This window comes from Lissotriton helveticus, chromosome 4_1 (assembly GCF_964261635.1).
Source record: "Lissotriton helveticus chromosome 4_1, aLisHel1.1, whole genome shotgun sequence".
In the NCBI taxonomy this organism is placed as follows: Eukaryota; Metazoa; Chordata; class Amphibia; order Caudata; family Salamandridae; genus Lissotriton; species Lissotriton helveticus.
This window is the reverse complement of record NC_136063.1, coordinates 135,279,309-135,305,801: the sequence shown is the minus strand read 5'-3', so window position 1 is coordinate 135,305,801 and position 26,493 is coordinate 135,279,309. Positions and strand designations below refer to the sequence as shown.

The 26,493-nt window shown below is 42.0% G+C and overlaps 1 protein-coding gene across 1 annotated transcript in view; it reads left to right on the top strand.

Annotated features, from left to right (window-relative positions):
* LOC144828415 (uncharacterized) overlaps window positions 1-16,342 on the top strand; it is a 91,185-nt gene extending 74,843 nt beyond the window's left edge. The window contains exons 13-17 of the mRNA XM_078686540.1: window positions 2,136-2,266; window positions 3,143-3,282; window positions 7,101-7,222; window positions 9,250-9,395; window positions 13,584-16,342. Of these exons, the coding sequence (XP_078542666.1) occupies window positions 2,136-2,266; window positions 3,143-3,282; window positions 7,101-7,222; window positions 9,250-9,395; window positions 13,584-14,469 (1,425 nt within the window). The 3' untranslated portion in view covers window positions 14,470-16,342. The remainder of the gene's footprint in view (window positions 1-2,135; window positions 2,267-3,142; window positions 3,283-7,100; window positions 7,223-9,249; window positions 9,396-13,583) is intronic.
* The last annotated feature ends 10,151 nt before the right edge of the window (window positions 16,343-26,493 follow it).

Genomic DNA, 26,493 nt, shown 5'->3' with positions numbered 1-26,493 from the left:
TGGAAGGTACCTTTTACCGGTAGACTGGTCACCTTTCATTTATTTATTTTTTTACAGAGTTTTATATTGCGTGAACTTGACCCGGATCGGGTATCAGAGCACTTTACATAGCACCAGTTGCATTACATGAGGACACATTCATTTCTGTGTTTGCTTGTTAAACTGGTACTAATTAGGTCAAATGTTGCCCAGACAGTATTACCAAGTGCAAAAGTTACAAAATAATGAAGCAGTATGTGCCACATTATCTATACTACTATTATAAAGGAAGAACTTTGAACCTTTGAGGCGGGTAAACTCGGGAACCACAGCGCCAATCCACACACCTGATACATCGTTGTAATCGTCAGGGTATACAGATGGACATAGGCTATATAAACTTAATAAATATACGTAATTTCAAAAATTTACCCAAAAAAAAAAGTAGTCCCTTGGAAGAAGCGCCGGCCGCGACGTGCGGTGCTGACATTAGGAGCGCGGGGAGGAGTGGCGTACCGGAGCGCGAAGAGGACCGGTGGACATAAGCGCGGGGAGGAGCGGTGAGGAGCGGCGGACAGGCGGTGAGGAGCGGCGGACAGGCGGCGGACAGGCGGTGAGGAGCAGCGGACAGGCGGGGAGGAGCGGCGGACAGGCGGTGAGGAGCGGCGGACAGGCGGGGAGGAGCGGTGAGCGGTGGATGAGGTAGGTTATTTATTTATTTATTTAGGAGCGGTGAGCGGTGGCAAAATACAAAGGCAAACGTTACATTAAATGAAGCAAAAATGACAATCGTGAGCCAACAAAATAAAAGAGGAAGCAAACGGTGCATTACAAAAGTGAGCCAAACGGTGCATTACAGGAGGAAAAAGTGACGTGTGCAAATTACATAAGAGTACAAAGTAAGCAAACGCTATTGTAAATCAAGCAAAAATGACAATCGGGAGCCAGTAAAATACAAGAGGAAGCAAACGGTGCATTACAAAAGTGAGCCAAACGGTGCATTACAGGAGGAAAAAGTGACGTGTGCAGGTTACAAAAGCGTACAAAGTAAACAGAGGTATAATACTGCATTACAGGAGGAAAAAGTGACGTGTGCAGGTTATAAAAACCTACAAAGTAAACATAGAGGTATAATACTGCAATATATGGAGGAAGGCTCCGGGGTACCCACGGACAACGTCGGGCCGGGCGGGGGCCCTGAAGCCTAATTGCTCCCGGACAACGTCGGGACGGGCTGCTAGTTCCATATAATTTGCCTTTTCTTGCCACATAATTTTGTCCATATTTGGTGCTCCACTGCTGCATGATTCCAGTGGCCCTGATGAAAGTGGCCATGGTATATTAAATCAAACACAAGAGAGGCGTTTTCTTACAGCGCACACCCTGAACTCACGCATTTCAAGATCCTGTCGTGATAATAAAGAAAAAGGAGGCAGGGTGAAATAAAATATTTGCCTCGAATGACACACTTTGGTCATGCGGGGAAGCCAGGATTGAGGCCTAGTTTTTTTGTGTCGATATTGTGCATTTCAGCCAGTATATGGGTATCTATTAATCACTCCTGTATTTACATCAAAGGTTAATATTTGTCTTTAATTCTTGGTGCATGAGGTTAGAGTGTGGGTGGCAGGCACAAGCCACATGAAAGGCTCGGCTCGTTTTGGGCTTGAGAATCCAGGAGGACCTCTAGCTGAGCTAGGCATCTGGCTTGAGCCATCAGTGATAAGACACATTCAGTTTTGCGTACACTGGCCTGTCACCAAATTTACATGACCCTGACCATATGCTGCTATTAAACCTAACATCACCTTCAACACACGCACACCCTCTGACACAACCCCTATGCTGAACCCTTGCATTTTCCATGGGCTTGAGGCCTGTCACTTTTAAGGACACGCAGATGGCACTTTTTTTCCTGCCACAAATGTCACTTTTCCTGCCACACTGAAGGGGCGGGGGTCCTCTGGGGGGACCTGTCACTTTTCCGGGCATGAATGGGGATTAATGGTATCAGCTTATACTACTTCAGTGGGTCGCCCACCTCTAGGCAACATGAACGCTAAAAGCATTTTAAGGTGGCCTATGGCACGATGTGGCACACTGGACGCCATAAAATGGTGTTGTAAATTCGTCCACCTCTTCTGTCCCTCCTGTAGGTGTTGCGGCTTTACGAGACCGGGCAGCTGCTGATGCGCAGAGCGCATGAACCCATCTCCCAGGCAGAGCTGGCATCAAGGCTGGCAGCCCTGAAGCACCGGGCAACCGGCGCCTGCCATCCGCTAAACAGGTACGTGTGAGTAAGGGTCTGTGTGTCAGGATAGAGGTGTTAAACCAGTCTAAGTCACAGACAGTTACAAAAGGACAGCCCTGAGTCACCGGGGAGGGAGATCAGCCCTCAGTCACAGGCAGTGACACTGGTGTAGGAGATAAACCCCTGGTTACAGACAGTGAGAACAGGACTGGGGAACAATCTTTAATAACAGTGGCACCAGGGGGGGGGGGAATCAGACCTCAGCTACTGACAGTGATTCCAGGAGGGGGAAATAAGCCCTCAGCCACTGACAGTGACACAGAGACAGGGAGGTCATCCTTCACTCACAGGGAGTGACACACAAGACTTTGCCACCCCTGGCTGGAAGTGATACAGGGTTGAGGCCTGTTTACTTTCAGTAGGGGCATATTATCAAGGACGGCGTTAAAATTATTGCGGTTTAGCGGCAGAAAACTGCCGCTAAAGCGGTGATAATGGTCTTGATAATATGCCCTGGAGAATTCCAATAGAAGCCCAGGTTCACACCAGAACATGGACTTCTATTAGAATTCTCAAGGGCATATTATCAAGCCCATTATCGCCGCTTTAGCGGCAGTTTTCTGCCACTAAACCAGCGATCATTTTTAATGCCGTCCTTGATAATATGCCCCAGTAGTTCCCTTTGTTGCCCTTTCCACAACCCCTCAGTACAAAACAGGAGGCTGCTGATTAGGTAAGGGTCAGTGGGTCAAGCCAGTCATGTCATTGGGGTCAAAGGTTGAACTATATCACTTCCTCTGCTCCTGGTATTTTGATGCTTCAACTCCCACACATGCAGGATGCTTCCATGGAAAAGACTCTAAAAGTTGAGTCCATCCAGGATTAATTCTCATCTGTGTTTTCCTCCCAAAGGTGCGAACTGAGGGACTCGATCCCCACAGACATGTGGCCAGCCTACAACGAGGACTATTGGATGAGGAAGGTTCTACTTTATCTCGACCAACTCTTGGAAAAGAGATGCTCGGCCACTCAGGCGAAAACGATGTTCCTGGGTAAGGAGAAGCCTCTTGTGCTGCAGTTCCCTTCCAAGAGGCTTAGTACGGCATCCATTTTAAGGCATTCTCATTCCTCAGTCATTTCTCTTTCCTCAATCTTCATCTTACATCCATCTTCTCTCATCTCTTATCCATCCTCCCTCATCCTTTATCTCTTGTCCGTCATCCATCATTTGTCATCCATCATCAATTATTCCTCGTCCATCTATCTCACTTAAACTGAATGGCAGAAAGACAGAAGTTATGATTATGGGAAACAACCCCTCAAAATAGCTAGAAATTGATTGGCCAGAGCAGGGAGGTGATCGTACCAAACCAACACAGGCCTTAAAGAAGCTGGGACTGTGGATTGATGAGAGACTGAATATGGAAACCCAGGCCCGCAAACTTTCAGGTGTTTGCTTTGGCATCCTTAGATCTTTGAAATATCTTCAATAGCTTCCTCCGCCTACGGAGAGAGTGGTGGTACAGAGTTGGTCTGTTTTAGGTTAGATTATGGTAACCCCCTGTACATTTGGAAGTCCTAAGTATGTCATTAAAAGATTACAGGTAGTCCAGAATGCTGCCACTAAAATTTTATGCAAAATACCCAAATATCAGTCGGCGGGCCCGGTATCGGCAGCTGTATATTGGCTGCCCGTACAGAACAGGATTCAATTCAAAGCCCTGTGTATATCCCACAAGATAATTCATGGCAGCAGCCCTCCAATTATCTCGAAATAGATCTCGTCTTATGCTCTCACACAAACACTTCATTCACTTTCTGATGGACGTCTGAAAGTCCCTGTGATCAGAAGAACAAGATACAGGGGCTGTTTTTTTTTCTTGTTGTGTACCTAAACTGTGGAATGGCCTCCCTGTATCCCTGAAATTTGAACAGTCAGAAGTAAAGTTCAGAAAAGTATTGAAACTATATCTGTTCTAGATAGGCTGCTTGTGCTGTCTTGATCCGAGTTGGTGAGTTAGCACTGGGAAGCCTTGACAAGGTAGCCATGCGCTCTACAACAACCATTTAGCATGGAATGGATTATCAATAGGTAAGCGTCTTCTATTTTCCCTCATCCATCATTACTCTACCCTCGACCATCATTCCTCAATCTTCATCCATCATTCCTCTTCCATCAATTCTTATCCCTCAACCACCTTTCCTCAGTCCTCCACCATCATTCCTCATCCGTCACACTTCATCCAACGTACCTCGTGCATTATTCCTTATCCTTCGACCACCCATCTTCCCTCAGTCGTCATTCTTGCTCCATCATTCTCCATGCTTCCTTGCCCATCCTTCATTCCCGATTCATAGTTACTGTGCGTCCCTTGATCCCCTGTGCGCAGCCCCCAATGCCTCATCCTCACCCCTCCTGCTCACGTCAAGAGGGACGGATGCAGTGGGCACTCAGTTGGATGCCATAGACTAGGCCAGAGCTGGATTAAGATCATTCCTAACTGAAGTCTGTTCCACTGAACTTCCAGAGGCGCGTGCCTGCTGGGAAGCCTGGTCATTTCTCTACGGGTCCGGGAACCAGACACACCATGTGCTTGTCCCAAGATAATCAAATTTATGGATAATTAAGTCAGGACATCAAAAAACATTGGCCCAAAAAATATTGGTAATGGTCCAGGCAAGTATTATTGGTAGAGGGTGTTGGCCCTGGGTTGGCTAATGTAGATAGTAAGATAAACAGGTTTCTTAAAATAAAATAAGGGTTTGGTTGAAGGAAGATGGGGCGGATGGCACACCCCATAAAAAGAAATGGGAAGGGTAAAAATAAGTAGTGCTGGATTTTGTTAAAATTGCACACTGTAAAAGGTTGTATTAAGGGAAAGATACTGGATTCTCTTCCCTCATAATAATAATTTGGAAAAAGTTTAGGGCATATTTACAAGGGCTTTATCGCTGCTTTTTTGGCTTAAAAACCCAAAAGAGCGGAGATAAAAATATTGCCCTATTTACAAGAGGGTGCTAATATGCGTAATCGCATGTTAGCACCCTTTTTCCCAACACCTCCCTTTGCATCCCTAATGAGATCCAAAGTGGGCGTCACTGGGCATTCCCCGGATGGACTACCTATCGCTGATGTTCACATCGCAATATTTACAAGGCAGCCCACAGGATTTTATCGCATGTTAGATTGTGGCAAAAACAGCGGTTTTTGCCAAAAACTAACGTCTGCTAAAATCCAGATTTACCTATGCTTTACATAGTGGGTAGATTATGCTGATATGACCACAGGGTCAGGGACAGCGATGTTCCCTGCAAAACAGTGATAACCTCGCTATCTCTGGAATTTTTATTGCCCTGGAGAACCATATTGTTAATAACGCGCTACCAGGGCGATACATTCCAGAGATAGCCTGCGATGAAAATGTATCGCTAAGCACGGCTTGCGATAATTATCGCTGGCCGTTGATAATATGCCCCTTTATACTTGGAACTTGCATCACCATTTACTGCAAAAAGCCAGGATTAGTATATTTTGAGATAAATTACTTCAAGATTAACCACCTGTGATTTTTGAAAAGTCAGTATTCATCCGTGAAAGGCACTGAACCAGGTCCCTGACAGATATTTATGTAGCACGATTAGAGGCTCCTTCATTTGATAACCCCATTATCACCTTCATTTGATAACCCCATTATCACCTTCCTTTGATAACCCCATTATCACCTTCATTTTATAACCCCATTATCACCTTCATTTGATAACCCCATTATCACCTTCATTTGATAACCCCATTATCACCTTCATTTGATAACCCCATTATCACCTTCATTTGATAACCCCATTATCACCTTCATTTGATAACCCCATTATCACCTGCCTTTGATAACCCCATTATCACCTTCATTTGATAACCCCATTATCACCTTCATTTGATAACCCCATTATCACCTTCCTTTGATAACCCCATTATCACCTTCATTTGATAACCCCATTATCACCTTCCTTTGATAACCCCATTATCACCTGCCTTTGATAACCCCATTATCACCTTCATTTGATAACCCCATTATCACCTTCATTTGATAACCCCATTATCACCTGCCTTTGATAACCCCATTATCACCTTCATTTGATAACGGTTTGGAGAAGAAATCATTTGAAGCTCACACAAGAAATCTAATGTGGCATCTTAAAACTTGATGGGCTATCAAAAGTAAAGTAGCTTCAATTGGTTAAGAATAGCTTTAAAGCACCGGTCAAAACATCTATTTGATGATCCATCCTCATGTAATAATATTTCAAGGCCGAACTTGAAAAGTTTATTACTAGAAAAGTTAAAGAGTGAGCGCTGGGAGTCTATGTATAGCAAGCCTACTGTTAAATTATATCTGTTAACACCCAGAATTGAATGAAATGTTTCATCATACCTAACTTTTGTAACTCATCCTAAGAATAGATTTCTGCTAGCAAGATTCTGGCTGAACTACATCCCCCTAATGCCGGGCTATCCATCTAAAACATATTCCCTGGATGCTCTTCAGACCGGTCCTTGTGACACCTGCTCGCCTCAAACAGATCCCCATCTTCTGCAGTCTGTATGAGGAAAGGAGGACTTACATTGCTCCATTTTTTAGCAGCCTAAATCTCCTGTATCAACCTACTCTAAACCAGGCCATAGCTTTGTCTTTCTGAAGCGAGTTACGGGGGGACGCTGCTTTGTAAATGAGCAAACAAAACAGAAACCTTTCATTCTGCTCCAAATGATGCACAACTGGTCCTCATGAGGCTATGGCCAGTCACACAATGTCTTCAGTATGGTGGTTGTTGTGATCCAGGTCTTATAAGTTTATTTATTTTTTCACCCCGGCAGACATTGCCAGCTCCTTCCCGCTGTTTGGAACAACCCTGCTGCTGCTTGCCAATACTCAACCTCTAGAAGCCCGCGTGCAACCAAGCGAGGCCAAGACCTGCACAACAGGCATGGATGGGAAGGTACGGCTCATGTACAATTCATAACTGGAGTTGTTTTATTAGTGTTCCTGTACTTCCCCCCTGTAGACCTGTTGACATTCAGTTTTTGACCTTGGTTAGATCAGGTTACCATAGAATGCCATGTTTATACTCACTCTTCCCCCATGGCTTTTGGTGTCAAATGTGCTCTGTGGATGCAGAGCACTGGTGACAAATATCCTTGGCATTAGGGTACAGTATGGATCCAGGGCAAGACAGTGCTCAGCTAAAACTGGATACAGAACACATAAGGTAAATGTTCTTTATGTGGTCCATAAATGTTGTCTTGGATGTTCTAGAATGAGGCTGCAAAGGTAAATAGAGGTCTCAGCAGGGCTTTGAGGTTGTTGCTAGACCAGGCAGACTATGGTGGCCACTTGGAAGACTATGCACATGTACTATGCACATTACCTCAGGTTGAGGCATTTCTTTAAGTTTAGGAATATTGCAGTCTTTATCCCAGCTATTAGATCATCTAAACTGTGATGTACTGTGTCCTTGTTGGGTTTCCAGACAGAAGAGATTAAATTAGTGCTCAAGTCAGTAACTTACGGTCAATGCTTAAACAAGGTATACAGAACAAAGAATGCAGGAAAAGTATATTTTGAAATAATGAAATAAACTAAAGTATCTTGCCACGTGTAGCATAGTGGTAAAGTTGAGGTTCTTTTCGGACTTCTCGCGTTTGGAGTTCTGCTGCGATAGAAGGACTGAAGGTGATTCGTCTGTTGACGTAATGCCAGTATAGTGTTCTCATGATCAGGGAGATGACGTCCAACTGTGCCTTTCTGTTACTTTTGCTTAGTGCTGTAGACCTCCTGTAGCGCGTAGATTTGATGTTTTGTCAGTGTGAGTCGTTTGACGAAGCTATAGGGAGATGCTGGTTGTTTCTAATACTCCATGGTTGACCCTCAGGAGATGAGATGATGAAAGAGAGTACGTTACAAAGCTATTATTGGGGTGTGCTTATCACCAGACACTTAGAGCATTTTTCCAGTTAAGGTTGATGCATAGCTTTTGTACCTGCAGTTGGAAATATTCCCCACAGTTGAAGTAGCAACAAGGAGATATATTTGATGAGGGTCTGAGCTTGGTTAAAGCTCTAATTCTTCAATGCATAGTATCACCAAGGACAATGTTGACACCAGCTCAGCCCCTCCTCTTATGATCCCCAGGAACCACCTCTGGGGTAACTCCAAGCACAACTTTCCACATGCATCCATTGCATCATACTTTCAAGGCAGTGACATCACTATGTCAGACACAGAGAAAGGACTAAAGCATACAAGATGAGCCTCTGTCCTGCTTTGAGTGGTGGAGGCTGAATGAATAGAAGGTTGATGGCATGTCTGCCATTAAGGAATAGCAGGTGAAATTATCATATATTGGGATCCATGAAATTCACTTTCACCTATGAATAGATCAAAGGCAGACCTCTTGGGCCTGAAATACATTTTGTTTGCTGGTGATGCACTGATGGGGGAGTGTTGCCTGCGTAAGAGTGAGAAATGAGGTCAACAATGGTCTTCACAGGGGAATGGCGGTAGATGTTGGGGAGCCCTGGTGACATAAGGGGAGGGCCTATTCAAAATATGTGAGACTGGATGGAACCTAGAAAGACAGAACCCAGCTGAGTCATTGAGGCTGGATATAGAGCCTACAATTTAAGTGAGGACAGCCCACACAGCACTGAGCATGGCCAAATCAACCAATAGGGCCTGTTGGCAATTTTCAAACTTTGTTCGTTTGAAGAGCTTTGCTGCAACAAAAAAATTCAGCAGCAAAAAGTACATTTTGAGGGATTTTTTCAGGCGGCACAAAGTACTTTTTTACCTACTTCTGCAAGTTTTGTAAGGTATGCAAACTTGGTGTATTGTTAGAAAAACTTTCCTAATTTTGGTGATCTCTAACGTTGCACTTGTTATAATGAATACTTTTTGGAAAACTGTATTAAATATATTTACAATGCTTGCCTTATATTTGACTACAATATTTCTGTCTTTCAACAGGCGAATTGGGCTTGTTTACCAGAAGCGGTGTTGATCCACATTTACTTCCTACTCCCCCTGCCTGATAAACAGTCCATGTCCCTCAGCTGCAAGGCCTGGTCTCAGGTGTTCCGTTCTCCTGCAATGTGGCGGAAAGTACTAGTTAGGTAAGTCTCATGCTGTGGCTTTGCGACTGGGAACACCCGCATTCAGTACTCCTGGTGGAAAGTCTAGTTGACCAGTTACACCAATAGTCTCCCCCGGATCCAGGTGATGGCATGTGGGGGTTTGAACATAAATTGAACTCCCAGGCATTCAGTATTGTTGTATCTTTAACTGGTGTTGGGATTAAATGTTGATGTATATAACCATTGTATCTGACCTTGTGGTTTGTTCTGGTGACTATGAATAGTCTAATGTCCAAAACCCAAGGAGTCACAAATGCATCCATTTGAGCTTTATTCAATGCGTACTGCCTGCGACAGAGTTGCCACGTGCGTGAAAGACAACTTCTTTTTAATATATGAAGAATTAAATTAAAAAAAGGTATTTCAAAAATGGTTTGCTAATCAATGGCAAGCTTATGGACAATTTGTACATCCTGAGATGTTCTACTTGCAGCAGGAGCAGATCCTTTGGGGACACTCATCCTCCTGATCTCACTCAAAAATGATCTGCCAGTCTCAAGCCTGCTTCCCTCTTGACACTATTATTAATCAATCAATCTTGATTGGCTGTGTCATGATCACATGACAACTCACGTAGTATCTCCCACCTCCTTATTTAGCTTTGCTCACTAGACTTCCCAGCCATTTTGTCACAACATGGGTTTAAGTACTTAAAGGTAACTTAGCTCTGCGACTTGTGTTTAGGGCTAATTCTGCCAAGGTGGCCCTGAGTCAGAAAGCACACACCAGACATACCCAGTAAGGCAACACGTAGGGGTAGATTTACTAGGTCACTCATGCAGCGCTACATGACGCAAGGTGCTGCAAACAGGTCCATCGGCCAACTTTCTGCCTTAAAATATATTTTGTGCTAAAAATTGAATGCGAGTGCAGCGCAAAATGGCATTGTGTTACAGAGCCTGCCCCCATTATCTGTCCTACGAGGGTCATGGGACATGAACAGTGCAAATAACCATAGGTTTTTGACTCAAAGCCAGATCTATGATCTAGCTTTATGTTAAATCCTAGCGCCAAATAAAACAAGGTGCGACTTAGGTAAAACTAAGAGCAGGTCGAATATCGCATGATAGCCTTATGCATAAGTTATGTAATTACTGCAAAATTACCAATTTTATCTGGCTTAGCCTTGGTGACTTTTCCTCGGGTCGAAATTTGTGCTGGACGGTGTACCTCAAATACAAATCTTACAGAAAATTGTGGTGTGTAAAATTTGTGCTGTAGCACAAAAACCAGCAAAACACAAGATGATGGACGGAATGCTGCACAATGGCAAAACATTCACCCCAGTCACAGATCTGGGTTTAATCCATCGTTATTTTGCTCACCAAGCCACCCCAGTTCAGACATGGCCATATGCAAATCAGCCTTGACCCTGTGCCTCATGGGAACAGTCCAGCCCGAACTGCCAAGCCATGTCTTCCCTGGACCGGAATCAAGCATCCTTGGACCGATTTCTGGCGATTAGCCGTCTTCAGCCAGGATAGCTTGACTCCAGTGGCTTTGTGAGCACGGGACCCACGTCTGGGCATACCCTTCCCACATAGGGTAAACAGCAAAACACACAAGAGCACAAAAACCAGCATTATACTAACATGATTTTTAGCTCCAGTCTGAATATTTTTAATTAGAATTCATATAAATGGGATGAAGAAATTTGAAACACACAAATTGATATATAGAAACATCTGGACAAAGAAATAGAAAAAGAGTTGGATTAATAGACAAAACACAGGCAAGGAAGGAAAGGTGGAATGACAGGGTTGAACGTGGAAGCTCACACATGGAATCTGCAGGTATACAGAGAGGGACAGTAATAGTGACCGGCAGAGACAAAATGATAGTAGGTGAAACAAATGCCTAACTTCCTATATTGCATCCATCTGTCTTGTACTGGCGAAATACAAAGACCCCCCATGACAAAGCGGTCAAGAACACTACAGTCAGACAAGTTTCTGAAGGCTACCATGAACACTTCTGTCAACAAATGTGAAGCCTATAGTAGCTATGTGGTACAAAGGAAAGAAGATTCAAGCCTCAGTTGGTTGGTAAACCAATGGAGATGGCATCAAGTGATGCCAGACTCAATTTGGATACTGCAAATGACTTAAGATTTATAAATTCAAATTTCTAGGTTTTCTTATCAATTCGGGATATGCTAGGAATTCTGCAGGAGAAATACACATCACGTATGTGCTACAGGCATCACCCTTATACCAGAGTATGGATCAATGCCCAAACAGGCCAGCTCAAGTAATACAGCTAATTTAGATCCCTCAATGCCCAACATGGGATTTGAAGATCTTGTATATATTTTTTTTTAATTCTGGAGATAGTGGCGGTATCAGAATTGCCGCATTTCCTGGGTAGAAAGAGATCCTAGAGCAGGATGGCACCAAGCCCTGGCACGGAACGAAGACAACACTGGTGCCAGCAATTTATTTATTTATTGAAAACTTATATCACACAAACAAAAACCAAAAGCGTACCAGAGTACTCCATACAAGCAGTTTCCAAGGAAGCAGTTACTTATGCTTTGTACATAAAATCAATAAATAGTTACACCAGGAATACAAATCTCACACATGAACACGTTTCCACAGAACGATCCGTGCAAAGTAGATATATGACACCAAACACAAGACAAATGGGCTGCCATTATCACTTTCAATATGATCACTGAGATTATCAAAAGAATGTAGGCAATTTCCTTTACCCACTTTTAGGGTGAACCGTGGGCTCTCCAGGGATATCCCCCATTATCACACATAGTTAATGTTTATCTCATACCCTAAGTGGACCGCCTCCCATCCCAAGACATGTGGGAAGAAGTTTTTAATGATCACTGACTGGGTAAATAAATGGGTCCTAACACCAAATGGGCAACAAATGAGGTGGCCCTATGGATACCTTAGTATGTCTAACACTTACCTTCAGTGAGACCCCAACTTGGTCACCTTTTTGGTCACCTAAAGATGTTTGCAGAAAAGGTCCAAAACCCAGAGTCCTATTGAGATGCGAATCCATGATAGATTCTCAGATAAAGGCAGGGCCAAGAGGGATTGCTTCAAACCCTATCAATGCATGCACATAGTTTGATTCTAATGGGAAACATCATCAGCTTGATTATGCTAACACCCTGTATCTCAGCCTCCCTCAGTATCATCTTCAGCACCTGCAGGGAGTTCAAAAACAGCCACTCAATTGATAACTCTCCTGATTGTTTAAGAAGGAGGCGGCGTCACCTCTTCTGAGATGTCGGCATTGGCTTATTGTCGAAAAGTGTATCGCTATCAAGATTTTCTAGTTGGACTTTTTAAATATCTATATAGTTTGGCTCTCACATGTCTGATTGACTGATACATGTGTACCTTACATGCCATTAACTCTGCTTTGAACTACTATTTTGAGACTTTTGGAAGACCCTCAATGCTAAATGGAAATCACAGGAGCCCATTGCTTATCCGTTAAAGATCCTAGACTGTGGTTAATGAACTTTCAGCCATGATTATTGTGGGAGCTGGTGCAAGAGAATTTCTTCCTGTGTAGGTGCTAGAAGACAGTTGATTTTCTTAAAGGCTTGGTATAAAGACATAAAAGTATAAAAAGGAAAATGAATAGTCCAATCCAAAAAACACTATGCCATATAGTATTCCTTTCACATTACAAACCACACTCTACTGCATTATTGAAAAAGCAGACATCTGGGTTACATAATCAGGAATCAAGTCTTTGGTACATGCTCTCATCTGCCATCCGCTGCGAGGTAAATACCACTTGTCCTTCAGCTAGAAACAAACACTTAGCATTTCCATCCATTAAATGGTTTTGTTTTTCAGCCAGGTAACACCTTGTGGGAAATCGGTTTGCAATATTGAGAAACAAATTTTCCCTTTTTTAGACACTTGAAGAAAGATATGCAAACAGATCCACAGGGACCGGAAGACCTAGGGAAAAATGCAGTGATAAATAATAAATAAACAATGCACATTTACTGCACGTAAACTCACATTTGCAACAAACCAAGCAAGCACCCAAGTTTAAAAGTTACAGTAATGTACAACTAGAAGAATCTGTTTTGTAATTTGCATTAGGATACCAATTTCAAAATCGTTAGCTTCAGTAGAGTGATGTTCTGTCTAACAGTTTGCATTGTGTTCCTTGTTGTAGGGTTGAAGGTGGATCTACCCGCCCCTGGATCATGATGCTTTCACATTATGGTCATTTCGTCGAGTCAGTGAGAATCCTGCTCAGTGGCGAGAACGGGATGCAGGTGGCGTCCATCATTGAGCACCTGGCTCATTTAAGGCGTTCTAAGCTTCGTAGTCTGGCTCTGGTTGGAGAAGACGACCCTGGTTCCTACTTGGAAGCACTTCAGGAGAGTCTACAAATGTTGTTTGAGGTCAGTCCTGCCACCGCTGTTGGGTTCACCGAGGTGGATTTCGGGCAACTGTCCGGTAGGCTGGAAGACAAAGCGCTCATTTCATTGGCGATGAACAACCCCAGTTTGGAAAAACTGCAAATAGCCAACAAACAGCCATCTATCCACCTGCAGCCCAGGTCTCTCCGCAAGATCCTGAACTCATGCAGGAGACTTTCACACCTTTCGATGTGGAGCTCCTCCCTGTCGGAGGAAGTTGTTCGAGCCTTCCTGCAGGAGCGTAGGGCACCCCTCCAACTTCTGGAAATTCACTATGGGGGGCCAACTACAGAGTTCATCTCCAACCATCTCTGGAATAAGCTGCAAGAGAAGTTTCCAAATGTGGTGGTGCGACTCTGCTTCACCGTGGACATGGATGGCAATAGCATACTGGATATCCTGCAACCGGATGCCCCTGTTGTTTCATTGGACATATGTTCAGGCTCTGGGCTGGACCTGGTCTTCAGTCATGTGGCTCAGTACTACCATCGCACTATAAAAAGTATAATTATTCGTGGCTTGGAGACCCCTGAAACTGCCAGGGCCGCCTTGATACTCCAGAAGAGCTGTGGTCAGCTGCGACAAATCACATACCACACAACCACACGAGACGTCTCTCAAATCAACAGCTGCTAACACAATTCCCTTGTTGAAAGGGGGCGTGACTGTCTCATACAGTTTTAAACACTGCGCAGACATGGAATTTTTGCTCACTGGTGTATATTTAATTACCAGCGGTGAGGGTGATCATGACTTCGTAAAGCAAAAATTGTGAGGTTCAACATCCCCATCATCATGAAATTAGTAAAACATTCACTAATCAGAGGTCTCTAGGCATGGGTCATCGTGTAATCTGGAAAAGGAAGGCCTGAAAGGATTATTTAAAAGTTAAACAAAGCAATATATGCCTGACATCTTTGGGACAGAATTTCAGGAAATTGAAACCTGCATCAGAATTTCAGGAAATTGAAACCTGCATTGAGAAAACCCTGCTACCTCTACTTTTAAGTTTTAGCCAAGACAAGATCAGCAGCCTGTGAGAAAGACATCTAAGTCTAATTTCTAGGGCCTTCTTTGAATCGTGATGGTTGGGTTTAGGGCTGATGAAAAGGATCACTTTGAGAGCACTGTAGAATGAGTGCTAATCCAAGCCCAGTGAGCGGACACAGCCGCAGGTGCCCCTCACCACCACTGTAGAATATTAGTTTGCTCAAATAGTCATGGTGCCACAGAGGAAACTGTTTGCATTTGAGACAAAAGCTGTGGTGTCCTTAGCGGGACTTGAGGTTTGAGACAATTTCTTAATCTTACTAAACACAGAAGAAGCCAGTTAATTTGACTGAATCTCAGTGAGCCCCCATTGGGGTCAGATATGTTCTACATTATGTTGCTACATGATATTTTGTGTTGTCTGATTTTGATGCCTAGGAGCTAGGTTCTGACCTGGCATGTCTTTGCAGTACAGAAGCACATTTCTCTTCAAATGACCCTCATCAAAGCTAAGAATTATAGACCATAATTTTAGGTTTGTATTCTGGCTTTTGTGACCAAGGGAAGAGATTTGGCCATTGTATCCTATTACCCTTGAGAAAAAGCAAAAACACAAGAACTTTCTTGCATCTTAAATGTAAGCCTGCCAGAAGTATTACCCCTTGTCCAATTTATTTCACTGTATCAATCAATTAACAATTTATAATCCCAAATATGGATACAAGGTACGATTACATATTCACCAGATTACTATAAATGGCAGATTAACATTTCTGAGGAGAAAATATCTAAAATCATTAATCCAGGTAGAAATTCCAGTCCAATAGTTACACACGGTGCCTACTACCTCGAGTTTGCAGTTGTTGGTTTTCAGCTAAAATTTGATTGAATCCAAAATAATCTTGGGTCTGGTTCTTGGTGTCAATTGCTTCCAGTTGAAGTTGGTTTGCAATTGTTGTTCTGTTGACCACATATGGTCCAGTGTCTAAGTACCTTTACCAATTCAACTGGATCTAGTAGAAACCACTTGAACATGCTGGACCTTTTTTAAATGGTACTTTGATTTAAATTCAAAATAAAGAAAAGTTGTATTTTACCAAGGTGTACAAAATAAAATAAAAGACTTAAGTGATTGTATTCCGGAGAGAGATAGAATGTGATACGAACAAGCACAGAAATGAGGGATACATTTTTTGGCTTTTACGCGTGTACACAAAAATATCAAATAGTGTCCACAGGATATCCAAGCATTGGTGCAAAACAAAGTCCAACACTTATCCGAGTTGATCCTAATGATAGGACCCTTGGTCTGGCCTCCACATGGAAGACCAGGAGAGGTGACCTATGAGAGACGTCAGCCTTAGGGTGAATCATCCTTGTTCTCGCTTTCAAGATTTAATTTCTCTTCCATGAGAAACCACACTGGCACATTCTTTAATTTAGTAATTGCATATTGCAAGTGAATTTGTTGGAACAGTTTACATAAATGTTCAATAAATATTTGTATTTTAATATATGATATCTCATTTTGTGTCTGTGATGGTCATTTCAATATGGTAAAGTGGATATTGTGGTCATCTAGTCCTAAGGTTTTGTCGATTAACCCTAGAAGCGATTGCTGATCGGAAGGTAAATTAATGTGTCTGAACAACATATTCTGGGCAAGTGTACTAACAAACACACATATATTACTACAGTCCTAAGGCCAATTCTGTGTTATTGGCACAGTACTCCATAACTGGCATGGAAAACATATCTTGCTGGCTCATAGAATGCATTTTACAATGTGTTTGCAGAGGAAAGCACCTATGCTAATAGCTGTAAAGATTGTGGAGTCCATTTTATCTCAATGCATGGATTTAACACATTTTATCTGGTTACAGATAGTTTTGTTTATAACTACTGAACATGTCACAATAGCACGGTATAGACCAAACATGCATATGCTGAGCAGAACATGTTATTTATCAAGATTGTTGAGGAAGCAGAGGAGCATCATCTTGTGAGTCAGGGCTCAACTCCACACTAATAAATGGTCCCATATTGCACATTTCACGCTTTACATCTGTGTGCATGTATATAGTTATATATATGGAGGAAGGGAGACAACCTTTACAACACAACTTTTACTACGCAGTGCCATTACGACGCAACTTTTACAACGCATACCATTACAACGCATTGCGCTGGGGGGCGCTCTAGGATAGGGAATAGTTTTAATTTACTATCCAACACCTTCCCTAGTATCCACGGGGACTGGAGTTGGAATAGTAAATTAAACTATTCACTATCCAGCGCCCCAAAGCACTATGCGTTGTAATGGTATGCGTTGTAAAAGTTGCGTCGTAATGGCATGCGTTGTGAAAGTATGCGTTGTGATGTCATACATCCATGGAGGAAGATAGTACGTCACTAGCAAGATCATCAGTACTAGTTGGACGGCCTCTGCTGCTAAAAGTGGGTCCACAACTACTACTGACATTATTATGAGCATTAATGGAATGTACCCTGTCGATTGTGCCTGGCTAATGGATGAGCATACTTTGTACTGCTGTCTTGCTGTGCTCCAGGATATGTAATGGAGTATTATGATCCCATTTTAGTGTCCAATGTCAGGCTGAAAGAGCAGCCCAATTTAGACTTGCCAATAACAGAGGAAATTAAAGAAGAGTGTAAATCAATATAAATCAATGAGATACTAAATTTATTGGAGGTGAAATTATCATTGTAGAAATACAAGATATTATACATCCTCTGCTTGTTAACAGCAAAGATTGAATATTGTATCAGATCAGGAGAAGCAGGTAACCTGGCAATCCAACGAAATTGCCACCCAAATAAGAGGGGCCCCCTTTGTGTCTTCCAGAGATAGCTGGAGAAGCAGGAACCATGAAAGAAGCAGATCCACCTAGAGGGGGCTCCTTCATAACCCAGGTCTCTTTCAATAAGAGGATATCAAAGACCCCGATTTCAGTGAGCCAGTTGTTATTACTTACTGTAGTAGAAAGCCATGGATTAATCCTCGAAAAAATGCTTAGATCATCTTTTGTAACAAAAAGTCCCTCCAAGGAACAGTTGGAGGGTAAGGAAAAAATAAATCTGAAGCCCTAAATTGGTCATCTAAACAAGATTTGGCAGTCAGTCGTTATGGTCTAAAGATTCAAATGGTACACAATGATAACATGTGGGCACTGAATATCTTTGATCAGGACACGTGAATATTAAGGGCTTAGAATGGTGTCCAGTAGATATAGCAAGGTACAGAGAAGACTTAAAGGAGGAATCCAAGAGAGACTGCCTCAGTGTGACTACAGGATTCCGTGTCTTAATAATGTAATAAAACATGGCTAAGAAGGTGTAAACATTTAAAAATTGATCACTATGCTTGGCCATTACCTTTCTTGACAAAAGGGCGGCCTATCCATGAAACATGCTTGACCAGAAGTATTTAATCAAAAAGGTGTGGTGGCCACCCAACTTGTTTGTGTTGCCAATTTACGGTCTCATTCTATAATGTGTGACACATTTCATGTCCTTTTTTGCCAATGAAAGGATCCTTAATAAATATCTTTACATAAGGAATGTCTTTCGGGAGTAGGTGAAGGATAATATAGTCAGGCTTGGGGTTCTTGATCAAGTTTTAATGTAAGCATTTACATTGTGGGTGCTACAGGTATTTGTCACACTGGTATCAGGCTGCAGTAGTAGTTTGGCAGCCATCGGGGGGATGGAGGAGACTGAGCAGCCATGTTAATAAGTACTGAGGGGGGACAATAGTCACTGACGATGTTAGAGATGCATAAGAAGATTGTCCCTTTGTTAGGTAACGTAAAGCATAAATTAGGGGACAACGATGGCGCAATAAATTACCCACAGGAATCTTGGCCGACCAGAAAATGTTTACATTCGCAGAAACTTTTGACTCAGTGGCCAGGAGTCTAGTATTACATTGCGAGGAACAGGGATCAACCATGCTATTAACTTATTAAAATAAAATCCACCACAGATTGCAACAAATGACCATTGTCTGGATCAGAAATGCATTTTGGTGCAAGGAATGGTGGGGTTGTGTCCTCACCAGGGGCTGAACCATCTAAAACATCAACATCATCATGGATCTCTGCTTCGACAAAGAGAGTAGTTAGCACACATGGGTCAATCCACTGGGAGGGTCTTCAGTCTGGAGAGTTCTTTCTCCCATGTGGTGTTCCCCAGGGATCAGCGCTCTCCCCTACCTTGTTTAATTTTTACGTGACCCCACTGGCAAAACTTATAAAATCTCATGGCCTGCAACTAGTGTCATATGCCGATGACACTCAGTTAGTGATGTCACTCTCCCGAATGGTGGAAGTCACAGCGGAGTGCTTTCGCAACTGTCTCCTAGGTGTAAAGAGCTGGATGAATAAGAACTTTTTGAAGCTCAACACCCAAAAAAACGGAGGTGATTGAGTTTGGACAAAAACCCTCTATCTGGAGTCATTTATGGTGGCCTCCAGAAGCTGGTACATGCCCTGTCCCAGCATAAAAAGTTACGAACTTAGGTTTCATGATCGATAAAGAACTAACCTGTACCGCACAAATTAGTCAAGTCACTTCGGCCTGTTTTTTTACAATTAAGGTCCTCTGGAAAATCTTGCTGTTTATACCTTTTACATTGAGGAAAACAGTAGTTGGAGCCCTGGTACTGTCCCGTATTGACTACTGTAATGGGCTGTACTTAGGAACTGGCGAAAAACAAATTGAAAAACTCCAGTCAATACAAAATGCGGCAGCCAGAGTATTGCTAGAGCTCCCTAAGCGTCACCCGACATTGAATGCCATCCAGCTACTCCATTTGCTCCCTGTCAGGAGAAGAGTGCAATTTAAGGCCCTTTGCTTAGTCCACAAATCCCTCAATGGTAGGGGGGCGGAGGACATGACCAATCTTTTTCCTCGTTATGTGCCGTCCCGCAGATTAAGATCTAGCAGTCTGGGCCTGATTTGTCTGCCCAAAACAAGGAGAGTCCGATAGGGCGGCAATTCCTTTTCCTACCAGGCAGCGAAACTATGGAACACCCTACCCACTGTGCTACGCTCGGTTACAGACAGAACCCGATTTAGAAAAGCTTTGAAAACCTGGCTCTTTTCTATGGTATAACTGGCAGTCCCGTTCATCTTCCTCCGACAGCGCCAAGACGCCTCTGCATAAGCACCCTTAATAAATAATTCAGTCAGTCAGTCAGTCAGTCAGTCAGTCAGTCAGTCAATCACTGAAGTGGCATTTGAAGAAGTAAGAAAAAATAAACCCAAGCCCAGCCTGTGTGTGGCCCAGATAGACCCAGTCTTAGGCTCCTCATTCTCGCGCCCCCGCACAGCATTATGGTAGCAGTAGTCTCTAGCACAACGCATCTCTGTGACCCACGCTTGCTAGTTATGCTTTGAATCATTGGAACTAAGGTTATTAAAACGCAAAAGAGCCTGTACTAATTATCATAACATCTGCTCCTCTGCCATTGGTGATGGTATTTGTTCGGCTCTGTACATACCTGAAGAGCGTCTTTGGTTAATGAGGACTGGAAGAGAGAGCCCCATCGGTGCACACGCATCCAGATTCTCAATGTCTTACAAAATGTAGAGTTTGTTTTGTGGTGCAAATGAGTTTAGGAAGAGCACCACAGATGATCCACCAGGGCCTCAGTGGCACTACCACCCATGGATGGAAGAGCAAGCAGCAAAAAAACAAAACAACATGTCTAAGAGGGACTTTGTCAGCCAAAAAGGAAGGATTATGTGAATGCCCTTGATTATGAGCAAATATTGTTCATCAGTTCTAACAAGAAGTCCACACGGAGATCAGAAGCAGAAGAAATGTGCTTTCTGGGATCACGATTGATAAACAGCCATGAAGTCACATCCCAAACCAATTGCAGGTTCTACATCACGACCGTGAACAGTTCTAGGTATAGTGCATTGCTATGTTGGAAGCGGGGGAAATATAACCTTCTGAATTGAGCATACACTAGAACCATTCCCACCTCAGCCTTGTAATCTGGATCCCATATGTTCCAGCAAGCCTCCTTGGATCAGGAGCCTTAGTGACATGAAGAGTCCCATACGGTGGTGGAGCAGAGCTGTAGTGGGACTAGAGCTGTGTAACTTCCTACCCTTGGAGATTTGAGCTGTCGAACAGATGACTAAGGTACCTTAAAACCTCACCCTGAATTGCAGATTTTAGTCTTTTAGATCTAGATTTATTTTCCTGGCACCATTAGAAGTCCCAACACCAAGATCCCGCTTGTGAATGTACATTTGCTGAATAAATATATCCCATTGATAACAGTCACTTTGTTGTAGACAGTTCTGGATTGGAAATTACAATCAGCCCGGGCAAAAATGATCAAGCCAGATGCTCATTGCAGGAGCTCATAACTAGAAGGGGGCTTTTGTGGTTCAATCATGGCAGCCCACCCGGCTATGAAAGCAGCCCACTGAGAGATTGCTGGAGTGGCAGACTGGCCAGCGGAAACTAGTTGAAAATAAATTAAGAATTTTCCTCACAATGTACAGTTTGAAACAGACATGAAAGACAGCTGTAACATAGGGCAATTGTGTAGATCATGTCAAATTTCACTCACAGATTATTCACATTTTGTTGCAGTCTGGGTCTGACATAGTCCGTGACATGCATGGTGTACTCACAGAAGTGGTTAACAGAAGGTCAACAGAATCTAGGCCTTGCTGTTACTATACTTTAGTCGTTTATAAGACATCCAAGAATTCAATGCCGACAGCTAGCTGTTGAAGAACAATTCTGTAGCTACATTCATTAACTGCCACTTCGGGAATTAGCCCTTAGATAGGAGCTAAACTGCCCCAGAAATACTCTTTCTGTAGCCCTGGGTGGACCTCCCTTCTGACTTTCACAGTATGGGTTTGGGGGGACAGTCAAACAGGGGGAGGTATGCCCCCTGAGAAGATTGGGAGAGTAGTGCACTATAGGAAGAAGTTCAGTTACAGTAGAATGTAGATAGTTTCAGGGTTAGGTTATGGAGGAAGGGGGATTTAGGGGTGGGGGTAGGATAACTTATAGGTGACTTTTTTATATAGTGAGGCTTTAGTTTTATAATGCAGAATGCCTAGCAAAATGTGTGCTGTGCACATGTTTCAATAAAAGAGGCCTTTTTCACAGAAACGCCGGTGCCAATGGTCTAAGCTGTGCCCCTCTCACCCAAATTCAGAAGGAAGGGAATGCGGACACATAACCACTGATGCACTTGGCGCCACCCTTTGAAAAAACCCAGGCCACATCCTTCAGTTCAAAAGTAGATACCACTTATTCAGGAAAGGTTGGAAAACACAGTCATCAGCCTTAGCAATAGCAACAATTACCACTGCCTGCCCTCTCCCACCTTCTCTGGAAGAGAACAAGCCACACCACCTGTGGTACTACAGATTACTACATGCCTCTATCTTCCAGACCCATCACTTACTATGGGAACAAGCAGGCCAAAATATGGAAAACATCTAGAAACTGGCACTGAGATGTAGCAGATATATTAGCTATCTGTAGAGGAGGGCGGGGCACTGAGAGGTCGAGCGAGTCTCGATAATCTGGCTCAGCTCGAGGTCCCCTTAGACCCTCAAACCCCAAACGAGCCGAGCCTGCATGTGGAGTCTGCCATTCACCCACGCGTCAACCTCACGAACAAAGAAAAACAAATCAGTGACCTCTGAGGAAATAAGCTACCCAACTAGCAGCCGATTTGCACATTGCACGAAACCTGGGACCAATACTGGCTTCAACGCTTAAACAAATTGTGTGATCGTAAGCAAATATTTTATTTCACCGTGCTCCTTTTTCTTCATTATCACATATAATAGCACATTCAAATATGTGAGTTCAGGATGTGGGGTATACAAAAATCTCTTGGGTATGGTTTAGTAGACTATAATATAGCTTCATACACATTAAGATTCTATGCCACATATAGGATACACATGACAACTGACTTCCCACTTAGTTCACTAGTGGTATTGTCATCATAGGGGCATCAATGTTTCTAACTTCATGTTTAAAAACACTCTTAATAAATTACTCTCAATACAGTGATATATTCTGATCTATGAAGGCGAAAAACTTCCACATAGTAAAAAAAAGAAATTACATTTTTTGTATTTTGAAGAGACTTTAGCATAGATTTACCTGATGTGTTGCATGATCTACGTACCAAATATTTTCAGGGCTCAGCTAGTGCACGAGCTCCGAGAGCCCAACCAGACAATTGGCTTGGCTCTCCTTTAATTTGTTTGCTCGCCCATCTATAGTTACTGTCTCCTGCCATGTCCTGCAGAGTCAAGTGCAGTCAAGTAGCCACAACTCAATATTCTGCAATGTACATAACTAATTATTAACTAAAGAACGATCTAACTTAGGGAATACATATCTGATCTCCAAGTACTGAGATATTCTCATTGAAAAATGCTATGTATTTCACAAATTGTTTAATAATCATTTACTTGTAGCCTTTTTCCACATTGACAAAACAATCAAGACTTGGTTTCTACAATTATTGAAATGTGACAAAAACGGTAAGATCTAGGTGTCCCACTCAACTTCCTTAGATGAGCTGATGTGATTGAAAGTAATTATGATGTCTCAACAAAGAACCTTTACTTTTTCCAAGATATTAAAAAATAACAAATAACAAAATTTTTAAAACAAAGTTTATTTACACTATACAAACAAAGTGGACACAGTTTAAAATGCTGCAGGTTACGCAGACCCCAATAACAAAATGTCATATTACTCAAAGTGCAGTAACAGAAAAAAGACATTATAAGAGAGGCAGCTGTCCAACTTTGATCCATGTGGGCCAGATCCATTTCAGAAGATATACATGGACTAACTTTCCATGAAATGAATCAAAGAAGAGAATTGTGTACTTATTCAATGGTTACCATGAGAAAGAGGCATGGATCTTGACAAATAGACACAAGTTAGACATCACAGTATTAGATAAAGACAAACAGATGAGCATATTTTATCAGCATAACCCTTCCCAGGCAAACAAGGTATTGCATCAAACATTTATAATAGAACATTTGTTGAGGAGCTGACCATGTTAGTTGACAAACAAAGTACCCAAGACCAATGACAAACAGAATTGACTGCATTTTATGACTTTCTGTAATAACGTTCATACCGTACACCAATATGGCAATAACTTACACAACCTTAATCACTTTATTCACAGTTCTTAACATTGCTGCTTAATGAATATGCATTTAAAACCAGTTACACCTTTCAGAAAATTAGCAAGTTTATCTTTTCAGCAAATGTATTAACTGGACTATTCCGCAACATTTGTTTTGGTAGTCATGACACTTCCTTAGGCTGTTCTCAACTTTGTGAGCTGCCTCATGACATCAAAGCAGGGAGAAATATGGTCTAGTGTGAAAGCAAATATATTTAGTAAAGGATTATAGGTTCTTCTGTCCAAGTAAGAAATGGGCCTACAAAAGGACTAAACATAGAATCAATGCAAAAGGATATCGATTTGTAAACCTTTCTGAAATTCAATCATTAATGGTAATGAAAAATGTTTTGTGTTTTTGAAAACATTTAGCAAATTCAGTCATGTAATATTGCAGTGACTAAAAAATCCCTGTACACCACACTCCAATGATGATAAAGGGTGCTTAAAGACTAAAGCGGGCAAGTCGCAATGGTGGAACCATTGTCTAATTTGGTGCTTGCTCAACTCTGCCCCATTTAGATTAAAATAAATGTACCTCTCATATGAAATACCTTTTCATTGTAAAAGCCACTGGTAATGTGGTGAAAATGCCAGCACAAAAAGAACAGAGGGAGAGTTAAATATCATTCGGTCCTGAACGGGAAGCAGAAACTGGGAAAACAAAGTAAAGTTCAGAGGACTTAGTCATCTCTCTTTTTCTTGTGAGAGTTGCCCATCACACAAAGTACAGCCGCTGGTAAATGCTGCCCAAAGACAGGTGAACCGTGCTTGTACAAGATGGAAGCAGTTACCATATTCAGTTACCTACTCTTACATTAGCCCATGTTATGTGGGCTACAAATTCATTATTTGTATACTTTGCTGTTGAACGCAAATTTATCCCTTAAATGAGGAGCCAGAATGTGCTAAACCCAAAGAAACATGTAAGAAGGAAAAGCTGTTTAACACATAGAACTGTATTGATTCCAGTTCAATCGAATATACAAAAATAAAGTAGGTGCTTTATGTGACAGCACAGTGCAAGGGATCACTGAAAAGATGTGAATGTGCACGACAGAACAATATAGGTAAAATATAATAATGGCTGTGCAAAACAGTACTCACAGAGAGCAGACCTCAATATCAGTCCAGGCTCCAAAATTACGTACAATTAATGTTCAACTGAAAAACTAAACATGTTGATGTTTCAACCCCAGGTCATGATTAATTATAGGGTCTTTATCAGGACAAAAAAACAATGGGTGCATCATCAATGCATGGCAACTACTAACTGGTAATTATTCAGGATGAATAATCGGGTGCGAAGAAAATTTGCTATTTCTTTAAAAGATCATTAGCAAAACTCAAAACAACGCACATTTGAGTTTTGCTATGGAACCTTTAATGAAATAAAAATGTTTCTTTGCTCCTGATTTGTCTGAAGTTCATCCTCAAGCTAATAGTTATCATGTATTGTAAATGCTGCCACCAACTTGTTATCAGGGGTTAAAACATCAATGTGTTTACAATATTGGCTGAACATTGATTGGAAATAATTTTGCAGCCTGAACTGATGCCAGTATTGTCTTTTACGTTTATTGTTCTGCCATACACATTCACATCTTCTCTCTACCCACTTGCACTGTGCCATTACATGGAGCACTTACTTGTCTTTGTGTATCTAGTGGAAAGGCAATCCACAAAAATTCTACTTGTTAAAATAAACCTTTTCTTCATACATGTGTCTAGGGGTTTAGCGCGTTTTTTATCCACATTTAATGGATATTTTTTTTGCTGGGAGTGAATGCAAGGGAACCATTGGTGTTGTCTAGTACTACATTACACCACATGTAAAAAGCACAATAATGTATTTCTCAAACAGAGTAAATGACCATCTTTTTTTTATTCAATAAAAACTTTTGAAATAAAAAAAAATCAAATTACTTTAAAACAAGGAGTTCTTATTAAATCGAACATGCTCGAGTTAATCGTAAAATCAGGAAAAAGTAGTCATTTATTAAATGTAGTTTAACTGAGGTGCTTTTAAAATTTACAACTTAGTCCTAACCGTAGTGACAGTCTTCACTCACTCACTTATTTTAAATACCCCTGTTCAGGAGGTTTCATTTTTATTCCACACCATCATATGTTTTATTTTACTTGATTACTCTGTAATTTTTCTGTACTGTTCCTTTGCATAAAAAAAAGGTATTTAAAGAAGTCTCAGAAAGTATTTCAAGTGCTGTACATGGGGACAGGGACCATTTGGAAACGACTGAGGAATGTTAATTCTGAACACACTTTGCATCTCTAACTACAATCAGCAAATAAATTGATATTAGAAATGAAAAAAACACCTTCCGTCACCTAATGAAAGACTACGTGATATAAAAAGATTGAAAGTAAAAAGATGAGCAGCTGGAGTCACTTGCCATGAATTCCAAAAGCATCTATC